The 20,363-nt window shown below is 48.2% G+C and overlaps 1 protein-coding gene across 1 annotated transcript in view; it reads right to left on the bottom strand.

The window, feature by feature from the left end:
• PTK2B (protein tyrosine kinase 2 beta) overlaps window positions 1-20,363 on the bottom strand; it is a 126,192-nt gene that overhangs the window by 20,834 nt on the left and 84,995 nt on the right. Inside the window, exons 3-14 of the mRNA XM_079706073.1 lie at window positions 15,790-15,968; window positions 15,162-15,249; window positions 13,896-13,975; window positions 5,002-5,064; window positions 4,747-4,801; window positions 4,164-4,304; window positions 3,660-3,734; window positions 2,981-3,082; window positions 2,123-2,240; window positions 1,721-1,760; window positions 1,244-1,290; window positions 290-340 (exon numbers count right to left, since the gene is read on the bottom strand). Coding sequence (XP_079562199.1) covers window positions 290-340; window positions 1,244-1,290; window positions 1,721-1,760; window positions 2,123-2,240; window positions 2,981-3,082; window positions 3,660-3,734; window positions 4,164-4,304; window positions 4,747-4,801; window positions 5,002-5,064; window positions 13,896-13,975; window positions 15,162-15,249; window positions 15,790-15,968 — 1,039 coding nt within the window. The remainder of the gene's footprint in view (window positions 1-289; window positions 341-1,243; window positions 1,291-1,720; window positions 1,761-2,122; window positions 2,241-2,980; window positions 3,083-3,659; window positions 3,735-4,163; window positions 4,305-4,746; window positions 4,802-5,001; window positions 5,065-13,895; window positions 13,976-15,161; window positions 15,250-15,789; window positions 15,969-20,363) is intronic.

Raw genomic sequence — 20,363 nt, 5'->3', positions numbered from 1 at the left:
AGAGTTGTTCCCTCTGAAGGCTGGGTCCCATATCCACAGGCTCAGATTCCTTCCGGCCCCCTCCCCAGGGCACACAAAACTTCAATGGTGTGGGGATATAAACAACGATCTCCGCTTTCAAAATCAAAGATGCCTCACTCAGCTTTCTCCTTGTCTGAGGCACACGTGGGAGAGGAAAAAGGAAGGAAAGAAAGTCCTCCTTTGGTGTCACACGTGTCCCCAAATGTCACTTCCCAGGGCCCTGGCTGCGGCTGACGTGCAGGGGTGGGTGGGGCAGTCAGGGGTCTACCTCCTGGTCTTCGCAGGGTCTCATCGGGAATCTCTGCATAGATGTCTGATTCTGGAAGGACGGAAGGAGGACACCCCATCGGCAAGATGCCTCAGGGGGCACCACCAGGAGCCAGGTGTGGGGCTCCCCCGTGCAGGCCAGTGGAACCAAGCTGACATCACCGGGAGGGGTGTGGGGAGGAGCCAGATGGGAACTGGGCTCCTGACCTGCATTTCAGAGCGGCCACAGGGCCCAGGGACCTCGGCCTGAGTCCTTGCTCACTGCTGCTCATGGCTGTTATTTGGGGCAAGTTGGTTCGTCTCCTTTAATCTGTTTCCCTTTCTGTGAAATGAGTGTTTCTGGGGAATGCAAAGATTAAATAAAATAATACCTATTATGTATTTAACGCTGTCATGAACTGAATGTTGTGTCCCCCCCTCCAAATGCTTATGTTGAAGCTCTGATCCCCAGTGTGATGGTATTTGGAGCTGGGGCCTTTGGGGGATGATCAGGTTTAGATGAGGTCATGAGGGTGGAGCCCCCATGGTGGGATTAGTGTCCTTAGAAGAAGAGGAAGAGAGACCCGATCTCTCCACCTCTCCACCATGTGAGGACACACAGAAGGCAGCTGTCTGCAAGCCAGGAAGAGAGCCCTCACCAGGACCCAGCCATGCTGGCACCTTGACCTTAGACTTCCAGCCTCCAGAGCTGTGAGCAATCAGTATCTGTTGTTTAAGCCCCTGGGCCTGTGGTTTTTGTTATGGAGACTGAGATGACCTAGACAAACACGGTGCCCCGTACTAGCTGCCCAACATAGGTTAACTGTTATGATTAATGATACTTTACGCCGTCATTGAGCAGGCATGGGGGAAGTTCATTTTTCTGCAACTTTGAGGGAATACTTGATGATGTCACAAGAGCAGGCAGAAGAGAGGCTCTGGGCACAGGCAGAGGACAGCGGATGGGCAGGCTTACCTATGCTGCAGCTTTCTGAGAGGTGGGGTCGCTGAGCCTCCAGGTCTCTACAGGGGGAGATGGGAGGGCAGGAGCCAAGTGAGCTCAGAGCCCGGCAGTGCTCCCCCAGGGCAGCCTCAGCACCCTCTCTCCCACCCACCCTGCCTGGAGAAGCAGCCTGTCCTTATGGCAATAACCTGGGAGCATGGCCCAGGCAGCCAGGGGGCAGGAGGGAGGGAACAGCAACAATACCACCCCCTTCCCCCACTAAAGATGATGCCAGGTGGCATTAGGACACAGGGATATCCCTGCGTGAATTTTCTGGGAGAAATTTACTGGTGAAAAATCACCACTTGTGAAATGCTGGGGTTCCAGCATTTTTCTCCTGGGGCCCAGAAACCAGAAACCATGGCAGGGAGGCTCCCTCTTTGTTCTGCCTTTCCTGGGAAGACACAGGCTGAGTGTGGGGCCAGTTCCCCGCCTTCCGGGTGTACTCACAGTGTGGGGATCTGGGGCAGGCTGTTCCGCTTCTCACCATCTGGGGAGAGGCGAGGAGGAGGGGGAGGTGGAGTCAGGGACACAGGGTCCTGGCTGCACTGCTCCTAGGGGCCAACACTAGGGACACCCCTCCCACCTTTCTGTGGCCCCTGAAAGTCAGAGTGGAAGCTGGGCAGGCGTCTGGCTTGAGTTGGAATCTTTTTAGTAGAAGAAGCTCTCAGGCTTCCTCGGCCACTGTCAAGTGTTCCAGCCTGACCTCCGCTTTCTGACTCCATCCCCAAAGAGGAGGGACCAGCCATGTTCCGGCAATAGCTTTGATCTTGCCGGGGCTACAAATCCTCTCCTCTAGAAGCCAGCCCCCATGCCGCCCTTGGTCCAATTTACCTTCAAGTGGAAACACACCTTTCTTGGGTCGAATGATGAGGGAGCCTTTGTGCTCCCCCTGCAGCCGGCAGTAACCATCGACGAGGTCAGCCATGTTCTCGGCCTCTGCCAGAGAGGAGGTTTTGATGGACAAGGACTGCAGGGAAGAGACCAGCCAAGGATGAGACCCCAGAGCCTTGGCTAGAGTCTACCCTAAGGGACTGGAGAAGAAACTGCAGGACTCTGTTGCCCACCCCCCGCCTGGATGCCATCCGCCCCTCTCCTGGGGCTCAGCTTGCATTTCCCACCGCCACCAGAGGGCGCTCTCATCACCTCTCCCAACTGACCCCCCCTACACTCTAGGAAGGCAGTTCCAGGTTGGCTTATTCTGGCCCTTCAGGGCATAGCACATGCCTCGTGCCTAGGAGGTGCTCAGTATGCAAAAGCAGAAACTGAGAGAAAGGAGGAGGGAGGGAGTGGGGCAGGGGACAGACGGATGAAAGGAGAGACAGACAAACTGTTCACAGCCTGAGGTCTCTCTGATTCCCCCACCCACAAAAACCCCCGAGGCCCCAAGGTCTTGATTCTGAGTCACTGTCACTTGTTCAAACTTAGACCTCTGACCCATACCTTGATTTCTGATCACTTTACCCCCGCTCCCCACCCCCCACCCCCAATCTCCTACAACTTCTTTCTTGACATTTTTAATAACGTTGCTTCCTGAGCTAGTTTCTTTAATTTATCATCATCCTGCTACCTTGTCTAAGAACTAGGTGCCATTTTCTTAACAAGACCTCAGCAGTCAGGGAAGCCCCGGCCAGGCTGGCCTGAGCAGGAGCTCCCAGCCCGCAGCCGTTCCCAATGTTTCCAAGCTTCCGGGTGCCCAGAGATGCTCACCTGAGGGGCGCCTTCAATGCCTAGCTGCAGTACCGCCTGGCCTTCCTCCAGCGGGAGGCACCTGATGGACTTGATCTGCTTGAACTCGGCCAGGCAGGTGGGCTGTGGGGAAGGAGGGGGCCCTTCAGACCATCCCATTCCTGGGATCAGGCCATGCAGATTGGTCAGGATGGTGTGGGGATGGGGCCCAAGAAAGAACTGAGAACTGGAGTCTCTCGGGGGGATGAAGAGGCAATCAACGATGATTAAGGAGAATCATCTAGCCCAAGCCCTTGCAGAAGAAAACAATTAGCCTGGAGAGAGCCAGGGCTTGCCCAAGGTCGTACGCCAAGTTGGTGATAGAGCCAGGGCTGGACCCAGGCCTCCTGACTCCTGGGGGCATGATACCCCATTTTGCCATTGAAAGAGCAACTCTTTCATCTGAGCCAGAAGAACAACAGTAGTGACCTTCCCTCTTCCCGTCCCCCCTAAACCACCCCTGACCCCCTCCTCTGGGCAGGGGACAGTCACAGGGAGGTAAAGAACCCTCTGCCCCATGCTGTTATCCCAAACACCCTCTCCACAGCTCTCAGCAGTGGGGGAGGAAGAACCGACGGGGCAGGCCAGGGTACGAGGCAGCCGAAAGGGGAAGACGGCTCTGCCCGGGGCTGGGCGGGGCCTGCCCCCCACCTGTCTCTACCTTTGCATCTTGACTTGTCAGCTGGCGGATGCCTTTAGGGCCAATGACCAGGTCCACGGTGATGTTCCATCCTTGCTGGAATCAAAGGAGAGATGGGCTGTTGCCCCAGCTCTGCTTGCCCATATTTCAGAAATCTGAAAACAGCTCACTAAGCTAGACACGGGCCATTGTCTCCCGGGCCCTCCAGCTCCTTCCATCCTAACTGCACCCCGCCGTACAGATTACCCGCCTCCCAGCACCCTGCTAGCACGGCCCACCTCCCAGAGCTGGAGCCAAGATTTCAGTTGCCTTCGTCAGGCAAGTGGCTTAGCGTTAGTTGCATTTTCGGATACATTAGGGAGGCCCTGATGCTACAGAACTTACAAGCAAGCAAAGCCTCTTCTCGGCACGTCCCGCGCCTCCCCTCCCCCCTCCCGATCCCCCCACCGAGTTGCCTTCATGGCCCCCTTGCCTGAGAGGCCTGGAACTCAGGTCAGGGAGAGAATAAAGAGAGCGTGGCATTACAATGAGTTCACAGCGATAGGTCTCCTGGTCGATGTTGGCAAAGCCTGCAAGGGTGTTGAAGAACTTCATGACGCACGCCTCCTCCCGGAGCGAGGCATACTGCTGGAACGTCTGCTGGATCATCTTTCGGAACTGCTTGGGCTGGGGGAGAGGGTCAGTGGTGAGCGGGGCCTGATTCCTTCCCTTACGATCTCATCGCAAGCCTGCCTGCTGCTGCAGGATGGCCCCCAGGCCTCTGCCACGAGGGCAGTGGTGATGTCTTACCTAAAGTGCACATCTGTTGTCTCAAGGGAGCTTACCATGGCCCTGGGAGGGAGCCAGGGGAGACAGCATCCCCAGTGCTCAGGCCACAAAGCTAACTGGCCTCTGATGTGGAACTAGAGCCATGTTTCCCGATTCCCAGCCACAGAAAGGGCCCGCTGGATGCATGGAGCGGTGCTGGGTCCAGACGGCCCAAGGCAGTGCAGACCCCTGGCTTCCCCGACTACCCCCAGCCCCATCCCTTTAGCTCTAGTCCTCGGGGGGGACACAAAGGAGACACACAGGGAGTCTTTCTGAGCTGCTCACCCACTGGTTTCCTCACCTTTAAGTTCTCCTGCATCTGCTTTGGGAAAAACAGGTCCAGCCCCACTTCTTTCCTGAAAGATGGGGGAGAAAACCAGCATTTGACTCCCTTTCATCCCCAACCCAGGACTTCTGGCCAATCAGGGAAAGGCGGGAGGACCAGGGAGACAGGTCCTTCCTGGCTGTGGTCTTGGGGGGCGCGTATGGGGGGCCAGGAAGAGCAGGGCAGCAGGAGAAGAAGGGAGGAGAGGCTGGGGCCGGTCCCAGGACTTACTCCAGGAGCTCGAAGTTGGACTTTTTGTCCAGTGCGTTGTGGGGCATGTCCTTGAAGAACCGCCTGGAGAGAGAGAAGCCACGGAGAGGCTGATGGCTGGGGAACGGGGCCATCGGAGCTGGGTCACCCAATGCCCACACGTTGGCCTAGAAGCCCCCTCCCCTGTTCCATTGGGAACCACTGGGAGGGAAAAGTTAGGAGAGTCGAAAAATTCGATATTTAGAAAACCATGAAGGAAAGGAAAACCCACCCATTTCCTTCCTAGAAAAGACTCCAGCTGTGCTCTGGGGGGCCCAGCTCTGGGACTACACGGTTGTTGGGCAGAGGAGGAAGATGGTGCTTCTACCAGTGGCCTCTAAAACTAAATGACCCAAGGCTGCCAACACTTGACCTGTCAGCTAAGGAACACCTACCTCCACCTTTAGGCTTTGGGTTCCCTTTGTGATTTCCTTTTCCCTCATTTGCTATCTCTGTATATGTAAATAATTGTTAAATGTATTAATAGTACACAGGAAAACTTTAGAATTTATGGAACAGAAGATGAAAATAAAATTAATCCATAATCCTACCACCAGGGGTGACATCTATTAATTTGTTTTACATACACTTTAAGTCCCATTTTCTCTTAAAATGTAGTCTTGATGAAGATTTTTTTATGTATTATGTATTTATAACAATTAAGTGGAGATCAAATAGCCAATGTCCCCATTTGTGTTATCCTCCCTTCCCTGCTTGGATCACTGTGTCTAGTAATTTCTTCAACTGTTGCAGACATTGTCCCACTCTTGATTGTACATCAGAGTAACTCAGTGTTACTTTAACCCGGGTGTCCTCGTGCACATCTGGGAATAGTTTTAAGCTATAGATACCATAAGCAGAGAGGGGAAAGCAACTTATGATTCAAAAGCAATAAATTTACATAATTCACAGTGTTTAGAAAAGAGTAAGGTTAGATCCTCACCTCGTACTTTATTCTAAATATTTATTCTAGACGGATTAAAGGGGAAAATGTTAGTAATGAAACTATTTTAAAACTAGAAGAAAAGCTAGGGAAACATTCCCAAATCATGGGATTGAGAAGAATATCTAAAGCATGAAATCATAGAAGAGATCTCCAATAAAAACTTAAAACATGTAGTGCTATGTCCTTAACAATTTTTAATAAATGGTATCTTTGAATATATTGTCAATGAAGAGAAGTAGTTATCTTTTAATAATTATGGTCTCAGTTTTAGAGAAAAAAATGCATTGGAAAAAACCTGACTGGATCTACCCTGCTAATGGAGGTTATCTCTGGTTAATGAAATTTCAAATAATTTTAGTCATTTTCCCCCCTTTTTACATGTCCCAAATACTCCACATTGAACAGGTATTACCCTTTTTACCTGAAAAAAAAAGTAAGGCAGTGAGATTAGTCAAACCATCGTAATACACGAGTTTTCTGGGTTCACTCCCTGCGGGGATGGCCTCCTCCATGGCTACACGTTTCCCCTGTGTAGAAAGTTCTTCTTTCCTTTCCCGTCCTCTCATTAGGCCCCTGGAGCTACGGAGACTAACTTTAATCCTTTCTTAGATGCCATATATTTGAAGGCAAATCTTTTATCATCACTTCTCTCTTCATTATGGTCCGCTCTCTTCTTATAGTCCCCAACACACACACACACGCACGCACACACATGCACACACGTGCATGCACGCACACACACACACACACACCAGGGCATTGTCCTCAATTACTTCAACTGCTTCACTCAGATGACAAAAAGTGATGCAAAGTAAGAATGAGAAAGAAAAATTGGCTCTGTGGTGAGAGGGGTACAGGAAGACAAGTGTTTTTTTCCAGCTGGGGCAAGGCCAGTTATTTCAAAGGTCAGCAGTTGGAATGGAGGGAAAGCAAAAGACAAAAAGTTTCATATAAAATTTCTCTTCTAGAATCAAAGACGAGTACATTAAAATGAGTTTCAAGGAGTAATAATATTTAACGACAGCTCAGTGAATATTGTTGAATTATATTTCACAATATTGAAATGTATTTCTAGTCTATCTCCTTCTAAGAAAAGATGCAAGGATACAGTTTTTTTTTTTCCCATTTTTTGTTGCTGTTGTTCTTTTTGGGGTTTTCTTGGCTGTGCTGTGTGGCATGCAGCATCTCAGTTCCCCGACCAGGGATGGAAGGAACCCGTGCCCCCTGCATTGGGAGCCCAGAGTCTTAACCACTGGACCACCAGGGAAGTCCCTAAGATATAGTTTTGAAACATATTTAAACAAAATAGAGTAAGAAAGAAACCAGGCAATGAGGTAAGTGAGATAAAAAATGTGCCAATCTGTGGCTTGGGCTGGTTGTCCTGGCAGCCAGGTAGTGGACAGAAAACCTCACCAAGTGCTTAGCTCATCAGGAGATAATATTAATCATAAAACAAGGACTGCATTTCTTAAATTAAAAAGTGTGAAAAACCACCGATTGAAAGAAAACTAATAGTCGTAACACTCATTCTACCAAAAAAATGTGAAGCCAGTTTCATGGTTTTTTTCCTCCTGCTGCAATTCTGGTAAATACCAATCGTATAACGTTAAAGCACAATTCAGTAAATGTGAGAGGAGGACGGCCTGACTCAATGTGGTCTGAGTGTATGACCTTCCAACGGTCTAGTTCAGTGGTTTTCAACCAGAGACAATTTTGCACCGTCTCCCCAGCCTGGAAACATCTGTCAATGTCTGGAGATCTTTTTTTTAGTCACAGCTGGTTGGGATGAGGGGTGGTCCTACCAGCATCTAGTGTGTAAAAGGTGGGGATGCAGCTAAATATACTACAGTGCATAGGATGGCCCCTACAACAAGGAATTATCCAGCCCCAAATGTCCCTCTTGCTGAGGCTGGGAACCCCTGGGAACCTGATCCAAGGGGAGAACTTGGGAAACTAGAAAGAGTGGCTCTTCCCTAACCCCACTTCTTGCTACCGGGTGCCTCACAGAGCGGGCCTGCAGATGCTGGAGGAGTGTCCTAGCTGAGTAAGGGCAGATCCGCACTCTGGAAATCAGACAACAGGTGAGCAGGGATGACATTCAGTTATAGGGCGCGAGGAACTTATCCAGGGTTCTTCCCTGGATGGAAGATCATTTTCCTCCTACTTCCACCTGAAGGCACTTGCAGTTAAGATCTAAAATTTCCAGTCAATCATGGCAGCTTTAGAAAGTTTTCTGAGCCAGTGTTCCCTGCGGCTCTCCGCATTCGTAGGAAACCTCAGAGCACGCCTGTGCAGCTTCCACAACAGGCAGCACAGCCACCCGCATTTCCTCCCGGGTTGAGTGAGCTGCAAAATGTACTCCTAGGTAACTGAACGAATTGGCTTGCTGCACGCAGTTATGTCATTCTAACAGAATAAATGTTAGCACGTGTCCACCAGAGAAGAGGAATTGAGATCTTTCAGGGTTATCCATTCATTCAAATACGTACTGTGCTCTCATCGTGTGCCAGGTGAAGGCGGCACCAACCCTGAGTTCCAAGGTTTGATAGATTTCAGACTAGTGGATGTGAACCACTCGGTGCCTGCCGCGTAAGTATGGCAGATCCCTGCGGGGTAGGACGGGCGGGGTGGGCACAGGGAAGGGGAAGGTTTTGAGGTGGAAAGACCCTTGAGGCTCTGCAGGAAGAGCCCAGGGCCACCCTGCTTATTGCCAACATTTCACAGGCGTCCTCTGAGGTTTTCTATGCATGTAGAGGGCAAGCGGGCAACCCTGGCTCAGTGCATTTTCTAAAGCTGCCAGAACAAAGAAGAGTTTATCAGGCTGAAAAGGGGTACTAGGCGAGTATTCCAGACAGAGGGGATGCACTACCCACTGAGGGGGTGACATCTGCTTCCCAGTCCCAGGTGACAGCGGTCTGTTAATGTCACCCCTGGTTTACAATAATGAATGAATGAATGAATGAGTTTGGAGACTAGGGATGGATGAAAGAATTCTGAGGACTGGGGTATTTAAATAAGCCTTAGTAAAAAAAAAAAAAAATTGGGGTTGGCTAAATGGAAAGGTGAACAAATTTGGAAATGAACACTGAGGAATTAAAAAGCATGAAAAATAATATCAATTTTAGAATGATTGAGGAGGTGGTGAGTGGAAAAATTTTTTATTAGGAAAAAGGAAGATAACACGTCTACACCATCCCAATCTCTAGAAATCCAGCTTCCTGCCTATATCACTGATGGCCCTTCTCTCATGCACTAAAGATCATGTATTGTGTAACTTTTGACCAAGGTGCCCAGTCACTCAAGTGTGCTGTGATCTGTGTCCCTAATGTCTGGAGCGGTTGAACATCACTGAGATGTCCGGGAGAAGCAGTCACCACCCCTCATCAGATGGACCCTCTCGCCTGAGACTGATCTTCCCAATCTTCTGTGCTAAGCCCGTCTCAGCTGCTGTCAACCATCCCCAACCTGCCCTGACTGCCATCCTTGAATGAGGCTGCACCTGCTCGGAGCGCCCTCTAGCGCCTGGCTGGTTCTCCGCAGCCTGGTCCACCACTGTGACTGGCAAACACTAGGTGGACAGCAGGGCCTCTGGGCAGGCACAGGCCCCTGACTGATACTCAGGTAAGGACAGCACAAAGTAAAGAAAAGCAATACAAGTATTAACTTACCACAAACATTTATAAATCAACTATGAGATAAAATGCCTTTTGAAACAAGCTGAGTGTTCTTTCTCTAATCTTTACTTATCCGTTACTAGCTAACTACTGCTGGGTTACACATTCACTCTGAGTTTTTAGGTCAGAGTGTTCTGGGGCTCTGCTGGGAGTGGACAATAGTCCTGGATGTCTCTGGTGAGGGGGAGGCTATTTGGTTCCTCAGACTGGGAGGGTATTCCAGCATGTGGGCCATGAATTTCACACTTTAATTCATAGGGGGATATTTAGAGAAAATATTTGGCATTTATAAAGCACTTCCAGTAAGGGGCTTCCCTGGTGGCACAGTGCTTGAGAGTCCGCCTGCCGATGCAGGGGACACGGGTTCCTGCCCCGGTCCGGGAAGATCCCACATGCCACGGAGCGGCTGGGCCCGTGAGCCATGGCCCCTGAGCCTGCACGTCCGGAGCCTGTGCTCCGCAATGGGAGAGGCCACAACAGTGAGAGGCCTGCGTACCACAAAAAAAATTTTTAAAAAAAGCACTTCCAGTAAATCAACAAAAAAAATTAATTAAGTATGATTCCAACTATATGACATCCTGGAAAAGGCCAAATATGACGACAGTAAAGGATGAGTGGTTTTCAGGGCTTGGAAGGGGAGGCAGGGAGGAATAGGTGGAGCACAGGGGAGCTTTAGGGCAGTGAAACTGTTCTTTAAGATACCGTAACGGTAGATACATTGTCACTGTACACGTGTCAAAACCCATACAATGTACAATACCAAGAGTGAACCCTAGGGTAAACTACGGGCTTCGAGTAATCATTATGTGTAAATGTAGGTTCATCAGTTGTAACGAATGAACCATGCTGGTGGCGGATGTTGATGGGGACAGGGGTTTATGGGAAATCTCTGTACCCTCCACTCAATTTTGCGGTGAACCTAAAACTGTTCTAAAAAATAAAGTCAACTGAAGTAAATAAACAACAAAATAAAGGTAAAGAGAACAAATTAATGAGTACAAGTAATGAAGAACTAGTGAATACTTCTGTCTCTATCACTGTTCTAACTACTTTAAATATGCTAACTCATTTATTCCTCATAACAAGCCTGTAGGGTTGCTACCATTATCATCCTTCCCATTTTACAGATGAAGGAACTGAGGCACAGAGAGATGAAGTAACTTGCCCAGTAAGTGGAGGACCCAGGATGCACATTCAGGCAGCCCAGCTTCAGACCCTTTGATCTTCATCATTATGCCCAATGGCTCCTTGCTATGAATTGAGTCCATTGAGCATTCATCCTGGTAATCTCATATCTTGTGCATATACCATATTTCTTTTTCTTTTTTTTTTTTCGGTACGCGGGCCTCTCACTGTTGTGGCCTCTCCCGTTGCAGAGCACAGGCTCCGGATGCGCAGGCTCAGCGGCCATGGCTCACGGGCCTAGCCGCTCTGCGGCATGTGGGATCTTCCCAGACCGGGGCACAAACCCGCGTCCCCTGCATTGGCAGGCGGACTCTCAACCAGTGCGCCGCCAGGGAAGCCCCATGCTTCTTTTTTAAGCTAGGAAAGAATACATTTTTTCTTCTGGAGACACCATATCTTCGGTAGGCAGGTGACACAACAATGTTAATAGGACTTTTCCCCATAATATGTAGGTAGACTGCACTCTGGAACCTTTTCAGGAAAAAAAATCACAGCCTTGAAAATTCTGCATTATGGCCTGATTTTCAGAAATATATGTGTCTCTCTTGGTTAGAAATAGTCATAACTTGACTTTAAAATAGTCCATGATAATGGATAGCTTTGTATTCAACTTTAAAAATTATAGGCTTGAAAATCTATGAAGTTTACAAAATAGGTGTTTTCCATATCCTTTCCCGAATATATAAGTTGTATCTCGAAGGTCAGCCCGTAAGAATAGGAACATTTATCTGACTCTGCTCATCAGGCTAGGGGAGATGTGAAATAATACATCCCTGTCATAAAACAAGCATAGGTTTTGGAATAATCCTGAGTTGATAAGATAGCCAACACCAAGAGACTATCCATTCCTTATAAGACTATAAATGGAGCCACGTCAGTTGGCGCACTTTGTCCTCCAGTGTATTTAGCCCAGTGCCCGGTGCTAAATAATAATAGTCATTATTATTACAACCAATAATAGTTCGGGAGTGATTCAAGGAAAGAAGAACATGAACTAGAATGCTCATGGGTCTTCTCTATGCTGCTATTTTACTACTAAGTGATGATATTTTGATAGTGACTTCTGTGATCAGAGTCTCAAAGTGACACTGGAGTCCTGGGTATGAGATCCACAAACAAAAAGGTAAAGGTGGGCTTTTTTGAGTTGTCTAATTTCAGAGGAGAAGATAGGCGTGTTTAAGTTGCAATACTGTGATGGTCTTGGAAGGCATACATGGCACACGTAATAAGGTAAACTTCACGGAGAGCCCCCGAACCAGCAGCACGCAACTCCCAGGACCACTGCCAACTGCGGCGAGGTAGTCTGTCTTCCAACTGGCATCAGGGGTGCAGACTTCCTCTGTGCAGGGGACCCTTGTGTTCCCTGGCTTGTTGAGACAGCTACCAAGTAGGAAAGCAAGGAGGAGCCCTCCGAGGCTGTCCTTGACCTGTTCCGTCACAGATGCCAACAGTTTCAGAAGCCCCCCTTCCCATCCCACGGCTCTCCCTGGGGGACCCCTCAGCACTCTCTCTGAGATCGAGGATGGGAGCCAGAATTCCTCAATGTCCCCCAACTTAGCAGAAGCAGCAGCAGAGTCCTATTCTCTATACTTTTAAGGTCACAGATAGGGCAAGACTCACCCTGGAACCGTCACCTCATACGAGGCTAACTGTCTCTAAATCATCTGGAAGACCTGTCAAAAATGCATGTCCTGGGACTTCCCTGGTGGCGCAGTGGTTAAGAATCTGCCTGCCAATGCAGGGGACACAGGTTCGAGCCCTGCTCCTGGAAGATCCCACATGCCACGGAGCAACTAAGCCCGTGCGCCACAACTACTGAGCCTGCGCTCTAGAGCCCGCGAGCCACAACCACTGAGCCCGCGAGCCACAACTACTGAAGCCCGTGTGCCTAGAGCCCGTGTTCCTCAACAAGAGGAGCCACCACAATGAAAAGCCCGCGCACAGCAACGAAGACCCAATGCAGCTAAATAAATAAATAAATAAATTAATTAATTAATTAATTAATTAATTAAAAAAAAAAAGCATGTCCCAAAGTCTCACCCACATCTACTAAACCAGAGTTTCCAAGGGTGGGGTTAGGGAATCTCTAATTTAATGAGCTCCCAGGTGACTATGATTTGCAACCAGATTTCAGAACCACTGTCCTAGGACAGACAAGGGGTACAGAAAAGGTGATGAGAGGGCAGAATGGGTCATGGATACTGGTGGGTGGTGAAAGCGAATGGTGCTGCTTTGGCTGAGAAAGTGCTAGAGCACGGTCTTAACATCCTCCTCCTCTGCCCCCAGTGCTCCCAACGGCCAAGAATAAGGTTTCTTAGACTGTCATTCAAAGACTTCCACCTTCGACCCCAACTCATCCCCCTAAGCTCATCTCCCACGGTCCTCCAGTCTGCTCTTTTCCTTCCACTGGTCCCTGAGCCCAGAATGCACCCTCCCCCACCTCCCAGTTCCCCCCAGTATCTACCAATGGGAATCGTTCTCTTACTTCCTGGACCAGTTCACATCCCCTCCTCTTGATGTCCTCGGGCAGGATTACTGGCTCCTATATGTAGGTCTATGTGGTGCTTATTTCATTCTGCTGTATTATGACCAATTGTAGACACACTTGTCACCTCCCAAACACTGTAAGTTTACGGGCCTCCCCGGAAGATTTACTAACTCTGTCCATATCTATCAGCACCTACTGGAGCTGGGGGTGCAGCAGTGAACAATACAGATGGAATCCCAGCGTTCGAATATCTCCCAGAAACTTGCCTAGTGCTCAGAGAAACATTTACTGGATCACTTGGATGGCAGGTACATTGAAGAAGCAGGCAAACTGGAGGCAGCAGCAGTGGCAGCCAAAGGAAGATAGGGGACACCAACCAGAGAGGGAGCTGGCACTTCTCTCCCGAGGACCAGACGCTGAGCACCTCGGGGCCTTACCCTCTGTCGGCCACAACTCGTCCCTTTCCAGCTCTCACATACCCACTCTTGCTTCCCACGCTGGAGGAAAGTCCAAGCTGGCCAAGAGCCCAGTACAGGAGGGGAGGTGCAGGCACCCACTCTGGAGAGGCCTTGAGGCCACATACCTGAGCTCCAGACAGCCCAGCTGCAGGGCCATGCCCTCGCTGACCTTGCTGGCATAGCGTTGCATGTAGTCATTGCGGAGCTGGCAGGGAGAAAGGCCAAAGTTCAGGTTCCGCCCTCGTTCCCTGTTTCCCTGAGATGAGCAGGGCCCCAGGAGACGGTGGGTGCTTTGATCACCATCCTGCCGCCCTGAGCTCTCTCTCCCCCGCTCCCCCAGCTATGCACAAATACGTAGCAGGAGATGAAGGGCAGGAGGGGAGGCTCAGGAAGAGCCCTGGGCAGTGGTGATCCCGCTCAGGCTGAGGCCCTCGATTTCTGAAGCACTTTCACGGCACATTCTTTCATGGATCCACGGGGCAGGAAGTGCAGGCTCCCCTCCCGCACTCCTCATTTTGGAGATCAGGATGCTGGGAATTTGGGGAGGACTCAGTAATTTATCCAAAGCCTTGTTGGTAAGTGGTGACAGATGTCATCCACTGTAGAAGAGAAGTCTGGCTTGGTCTCTAGTGAACCAGGAGGGAGGTGTAGGAGGCGGCTAAGGCCAGGCAGAAAACAATGATGGCAGCTCCCTGTACCCGGCACTCACTCCCTGCCGGGTCCCGTTCTGGGCACGTCACGTGCATTAGAGCCATGGGTGTGGTGAGCAGCTCTAAACAGCTCATGGAAGCCAGTTATTAAGTTTTCCAAAATTTTGCAAGCTGGTTGAAATATTGGTACTTTGAAGTAGACCACGATGGGAGTATTTACACCATGGAAATTGGCAAGTGCTACAAATCAGAGAGCTGGTTTACCAGCACACTGCTAGTGCTATCATTAGGTCTTCACATGAACCCTGTAAAGTAGGTATTCTTACTATCATCCCAATTTTACAGAAGAAGAAACAGCCTCATGCAGGTAAATCAAGTCCCGAGGGATACCAGGTTAGGAAGCGGTAGAGCTGGGTAGATACCAGTTGTGTCAGTCGGCTGAGCCTGCGTGCTAAGACTATTGCCTCCTCTTTGGACCTGCTCTGCCTGCTTCCCCAGCCAGGTCTCCTGAGCACTAGGAAAAGCCACGAGGCAAGTCCAAGAGGAGCTGTGCCCATGCGGTGGGGTTAGCCAACCCTTAGCTGTGAGGGAACCCGGGTTGGACAGCTGACCAGGGACCAAGGAATGTCCCCGAGAGAAGTTTCCTGGAATGGGACCTCCGAAATCTAAGCTTTGTCTCTCCATCTCCCCAAGAGAGGATGGTCATATGACCATGGGGACCACAAGATAAAATACTTTTACCTGTTGGTAAAAATAAAGCAGTGTGGTCCTGTCTTCTTTCAGGCTCTCCATGAAGTCCTCTGGCAGGTAGCGAATTTGAAGGTCATACCTGGGACAGGAAATTCAGACTCTCTGGTTGACACAGGGAAGCTGGTCATGCCAGGAGCTGCCCGTGGAGCTCCTGGCTTCCCATTCGGGACTTGCTCCTCTTTCCTTCCTCTGTGGTTGGTTGGAGGACCACGAAGGTCAGAGGGGTGGCTGGCCAGCACGTGGGGGTCAGTGCTAGTCCTGACTCTCCATCTTCTCCCTCTGCTGGCAGCTGTTTACCTTAGGTTCACAGCCCAGCCCTTGGCCTGGCTCTCCTTCTTCCCCGCACTTCTGTTCTTCCTTCTCCAGAGTGCCAACGGCATCCTGTTTAGGGCTGTGCCTAGATATCTGTCTTGGGATGGGGATGTGCTGTGAGCCCATATTAGCTCTTAGCAAACAGATGCATTGGACGCTGCAGAAGGACCAACCTAAAATGCCACTGCGATGTTCTAGAATATTCTCAGAGGTTGGGAAGGGCTCCAAGAAAGGACCTCCCAGGGTCTCCTCTCACTCCACACTTACCGCCCCCCGCCCATTTGAGAGCACGGGGCTCCTCTCCTACCTCCACTCAGCTTCCATGTGTAGACACTCGTACTTGTCCTGCACCTCGCCCACCGTCATCTGCGGGTGCAGCCAGTGGATCTCATCCGACTTCATGTGCTTCAGCCTCAGCCCGTAGCAGTCCGCCAGCTGGATGTTGGGCCCGATCCGCCCGCTCAGCAGGATGGAGGTGATGACCTCCTACAGAGGAGAAGAGAGGGGGCATGACTCAGGGGTGCCCCTGCTAGGCCCCCACAGTCCTCATGCAGGCCCTGGAGGTGTGATTCTCTAGGGTGGGATTCTGACTTAACGTTGTATTCAACACTGATTCGCTAGCACTTAGTGTAAGGCGTGGTACACAGTAGGCTCTACGTGATGAATGGACAAGTTGGCAAAATGACACAGAGATGGAGGAACTGAGAGGAGACAGGAGAAGCCAAGGGGAAAATGCAGTGAGACAAAGAACATGGATTCTGTGCTTCTGTATTTCATTCCAACCAAACCAATCAAACCCAGCATCCGCTGTGTAAGGAGGAGCCTCTGAATGGTTCCCAATTCAGCCAGCATTACTGAGCGTCTGCAGTAGGCACTTCTGGGCACCGTGCATGCATTGTTTCATTGAATCTGTGCAACACAGGGGAGCAGGTGTCACATCCCCATTTGGCGGATGAGGAAACTGAGGGAGGTCACACAGCTCATGGAATTAAGCTGGGATTTTGAACCCTGAGCCACTGGACTCTGAGGACTTGTAGTAGACCAAGCTGCTTAATGGGAAGGTGGGCTGGGCAAGATAGAAGGACAGGACTTGCGTTAAGGATTAAATGGCACAATTCGCACACAAGAAGCATGGCCACTGGAAATAGAGTGTTGACAAGAAATTAGGTGCTCTCCTTAGTCCTGCTTTCTTGACCAGAAGCCAACCTGCCCCACAGCCTGATGCCATAGCTTCCTGGCCTAGAGCCAGAGCTGGATTAAGAGGGGGTCCATTGGCAGCTGCCTGGAAACCCATCATCTATAAGGTCCTGTCTAGTTCTGAAATCACATTGGTTTCACTTTAATTCGGGTTTCTCATGTGGTTCCATGCGTAACTGGTGAATCAAGCCCACTGCTGATGGAGCAAAAAGTACCCTCAAAGGCAAATTAAAAAACTCACAAGCACTGTCTAATCTCTGTTGAGTATCTTTGCAATGCATGCCACCTAGCCTATATACAACCAGCCCGAAGGCAGAACAATGCAGGGTGGGTTGCTGTCTGATCAGAAAGAACAGTGACCCCGGATTATTTAAATTTTAAGTTTTTGTTACATCTCCCAAGAAGTTGTCTAATGTAGTAAATCAAATATAATCAATTCCTTAATTGGAACAAAAAGAAAGCTATACCATTTTTCTTAGAAGAAAATCAGTTTCTTCTTATTTTCACTAATAAAATGTCCAACTAATACTTAAAAAGTACTGTTTTGAAAGAGCACCAAGTTCTTCTTCAGCCTGTGCACTCAATGTCTTAGTCCAGTTCTGCCTCCTGTCAGCCCTCCTTTTTTTTTTTTTTTTTTGTGGTACGCGGACCTCTCACTGTTGTGGCCTCTCTCGTTGTTGAGCACAGGCTCCAGATGCACAGGCCCAGTGGCCATGGCTCATGGGCCTAGCCGCTCCGCGGCATGTGGGATCTTCCCAGACCGGGGCACGAACCCATGTCCCCTGCATCGGCAGACAGACTCTCAACCACTGCGCCACCAGGGAAGCCCTGTCAGCCCTCTTTAACTCTATGGAGTTGTGAAGCTAAAAGACTCTAAGCTTGAAAAATCCCTTCCCCATTAGGAAAGCAAATGCCCATCAGAGAAGTCAAGTATTGCTCTGAGATGGAAACTGAGGCACAAAATGCAGATGTTATCTGCGGTAACAAATCAGCACAGGAATCAGAACTTCAGTCCTGGGATGAGGAAGAAGGCTGTGATCAATGGTACCTACAGTGAGAGGGACACAGACAATAGGAAGAGTTCAAGACTGTGAAGTTGACCATTTTGTCATTATTTCCACCCATTTCTCTTACCACTCACCCTCTGTACTTCTCTGTCCACTTGGCCATCCAGAGCCCCCATGTCAGTTCCATACAGACTCCCAAACTGGAGTCCCAGGCTCTGGTGTTTTTAAACTTAGAGACTTCCCTACCCAAGTTGAAACTTATATAACTAAAGTCTGATTTCCCCAGAACTGGGACCCCTGTGATTATTGAAAATTTCAAATATATATGAAGAAAACAGAAGTCAGTAGAATAGTATAAAAAACCCCCATGTACACATCGCCCAGCTTCAACAATTACTAACATTCTGCCATCTTGCCTCCTCTACAACACCATCTACTCCCTAACCATCACTCAACTATCATCAATTTTTACAGTTCTTCTTTTACAGAGAAATTTATATTAATTTAAACACGCAAATTTTAGCTATACAATTTGACACATGAATACACCTGTGCAACCCACATACCAATTAAGAGACTTCCAGATCCCCAGAAAGTTCCCTCATATCCCTTTTCAGTCAAACTTTATGCACATTCCCACCTCCAATTCTAGGCAATGATTTTTTCCTCCCACTTTTACTTAGTTTTGCCTGTTGTAGAACTTCATATAAATGGAATCATTTAGTATATATTATTCATTCCCCTGTTGCTAAATACCTGGGCTATTTCTCATTTTGGGCTATTGTAAATAAAATTACTATGAACATTAATGTACAAGTCTTTTTGTGTATGTATGTTGTCATTTCCTTTGGACAAATACCTAGGAGAGGAATGACTAGGTGAAAGGTAGATAAATGTTTAACTTTGTAAGAAATTGCCAAGATTATTCTATTTTATATTTCCACTGTGATATATGAGATTTCCATTACACCACCTCCTTACCAACATTTGGTGTTATATAAGTCTTTTTAATATTAGTCATTTTAGTGGGTATGCATAGAATCTCATTGAGCTTTTAATTTGCATTTTCCTGGTGACTAACAATATTGAGCACTTTTTCATCTGCTTATTGACCATTAATATGTCTTCCTTTGTGAAGTACTTGTTTAAATTCTTTGCCCACTTTGTGTTTGGGTGTGAGTGTGTGTGTGTGTGTGTTTATTGAAGTAGGAGATCCTTATACATTCTAGCTTAAAGTACTCTGTATATGTTTTATGAATATCTTCTCTAGGTCTGTACTGTGCCTGTTATTTATTTCCTTAACTGCATCTTTTGATAAAGTCTCATTTATCAAAATGTTCTTTTACAGTTAGTGCTTTTTGCATCCTGTCTAAGAAATCTTTGCCTGCCTCCAAATCATGAAGATATTCTCTTTTCTTTTATAAGCTTCATAGTTTTAACGTTCACCTTTAGCTCTGTGATTGATCTTGAATTAACTTTTGTGTATGGTGTGAGGTAGGGGTCAAAATACATTTTTTTTCTCATAAAGATCTATGGTTATTCAACATCGGTTGTTGACCTTCATTTCCCAATTGAATTATCTTGTTGTCTTTGTCAAAATCAATTGGCCATATAAGTTTAGGTCTATTTCTGGACTCTCAGTTCTGTTCTATTGATCTGTGTCTGCACTATGCCAGCACCATGCTGTCTGCATTACTGTAGCTTTCGAGGAGATCTTGAAGTCAAACAGCGTAAGCCTTCCACCATTTCCTCCCCAAGATTATTGTGCTATTCTGGGTCTCTGCATTTCCATATACATTTTTGAATCAGTTTGTCACTTTCTATTTAAAATGTTTGCTGAATTATGATTGAGACTGTGTTACATCTATAGCTTAGCGAGGGAGAACTGGCATCTTAACAGCACTGAGTCTTCCAATCTTCACACATGGTATATCTTTCCACTTATTTTGCTCATCTTTAATGTTTGTCAGCAATGATTTGTAGTTTCTAGTGTATACGTTGTACAGGTCTTTGTTAAATTTATTCCTAATTTATTCTTTTGCTAAATTTATGATACTTCTGTAAATTAAAAAAAAATTAAATTAAATTTTCTATTTTGGTATTCACCCTCTCTGTGGCTCCCTGTTTTCCAGGACTTTCCTCAATCTTCTGGCTACTCTGCCAGCCCCAAGTTCTATCCTCTTACACCTCAAACCTGTAAGGCTGCTGCTTTCTGCCCTTCCAGCCTCTCCCAGATTGGAAAGTGCCATTAGGCAAAAGCCACAAATTTGAAGATTTTGTTCTCTTCAGTTCACCTCTCAAGAGCAGATTTTCCTTCTGCTTTGCTGCGGTCTCTCTCCAGAATCTTCAAGAGAATTTGATTTTTTATTTTGTCCAGATTTTATCATTATTCTATGTGGGAAGATTAGTCCAGCCAAGCTACACCGTTTTTGAAATCTATGTGGTATGTTAATGAACAAATCTGTCTTCTCTGCAGATGGGAGAGGGTTGGGGAGCAGGGAGCTCCCTTCAAGTCACAGGCAGCCATCATGCAACACAGCAACAGCCAGAAGTACAAGCCCTGGTGTCGAACTTCTACAAGTGCTCCATCCACCCACCACCACGTAGCTAGTTGTCCTTGGACAACATATTTAAGCTCTCTGCATTCAGTTTTCTCATCTGTGACGTGGGGAAAATA

This window comes from Hyperoodon ampullatus (assembly GCF_949752795.1).
Source record: "Hyperoodon ampullatus genome assembly, chromosome: 6".
In the NCBI taxonomy this organism is placed as follows: domain Eukaryota; kingdom Metazoa; phylum Chordata; class Mammalia; order Artiodactyla; family Ziphiidae; genus Hyperoodon; species Hyperoodon ampullatus.
This window is presented reverse-complemented; position numbering and strand designations above follow the sequence as displayed.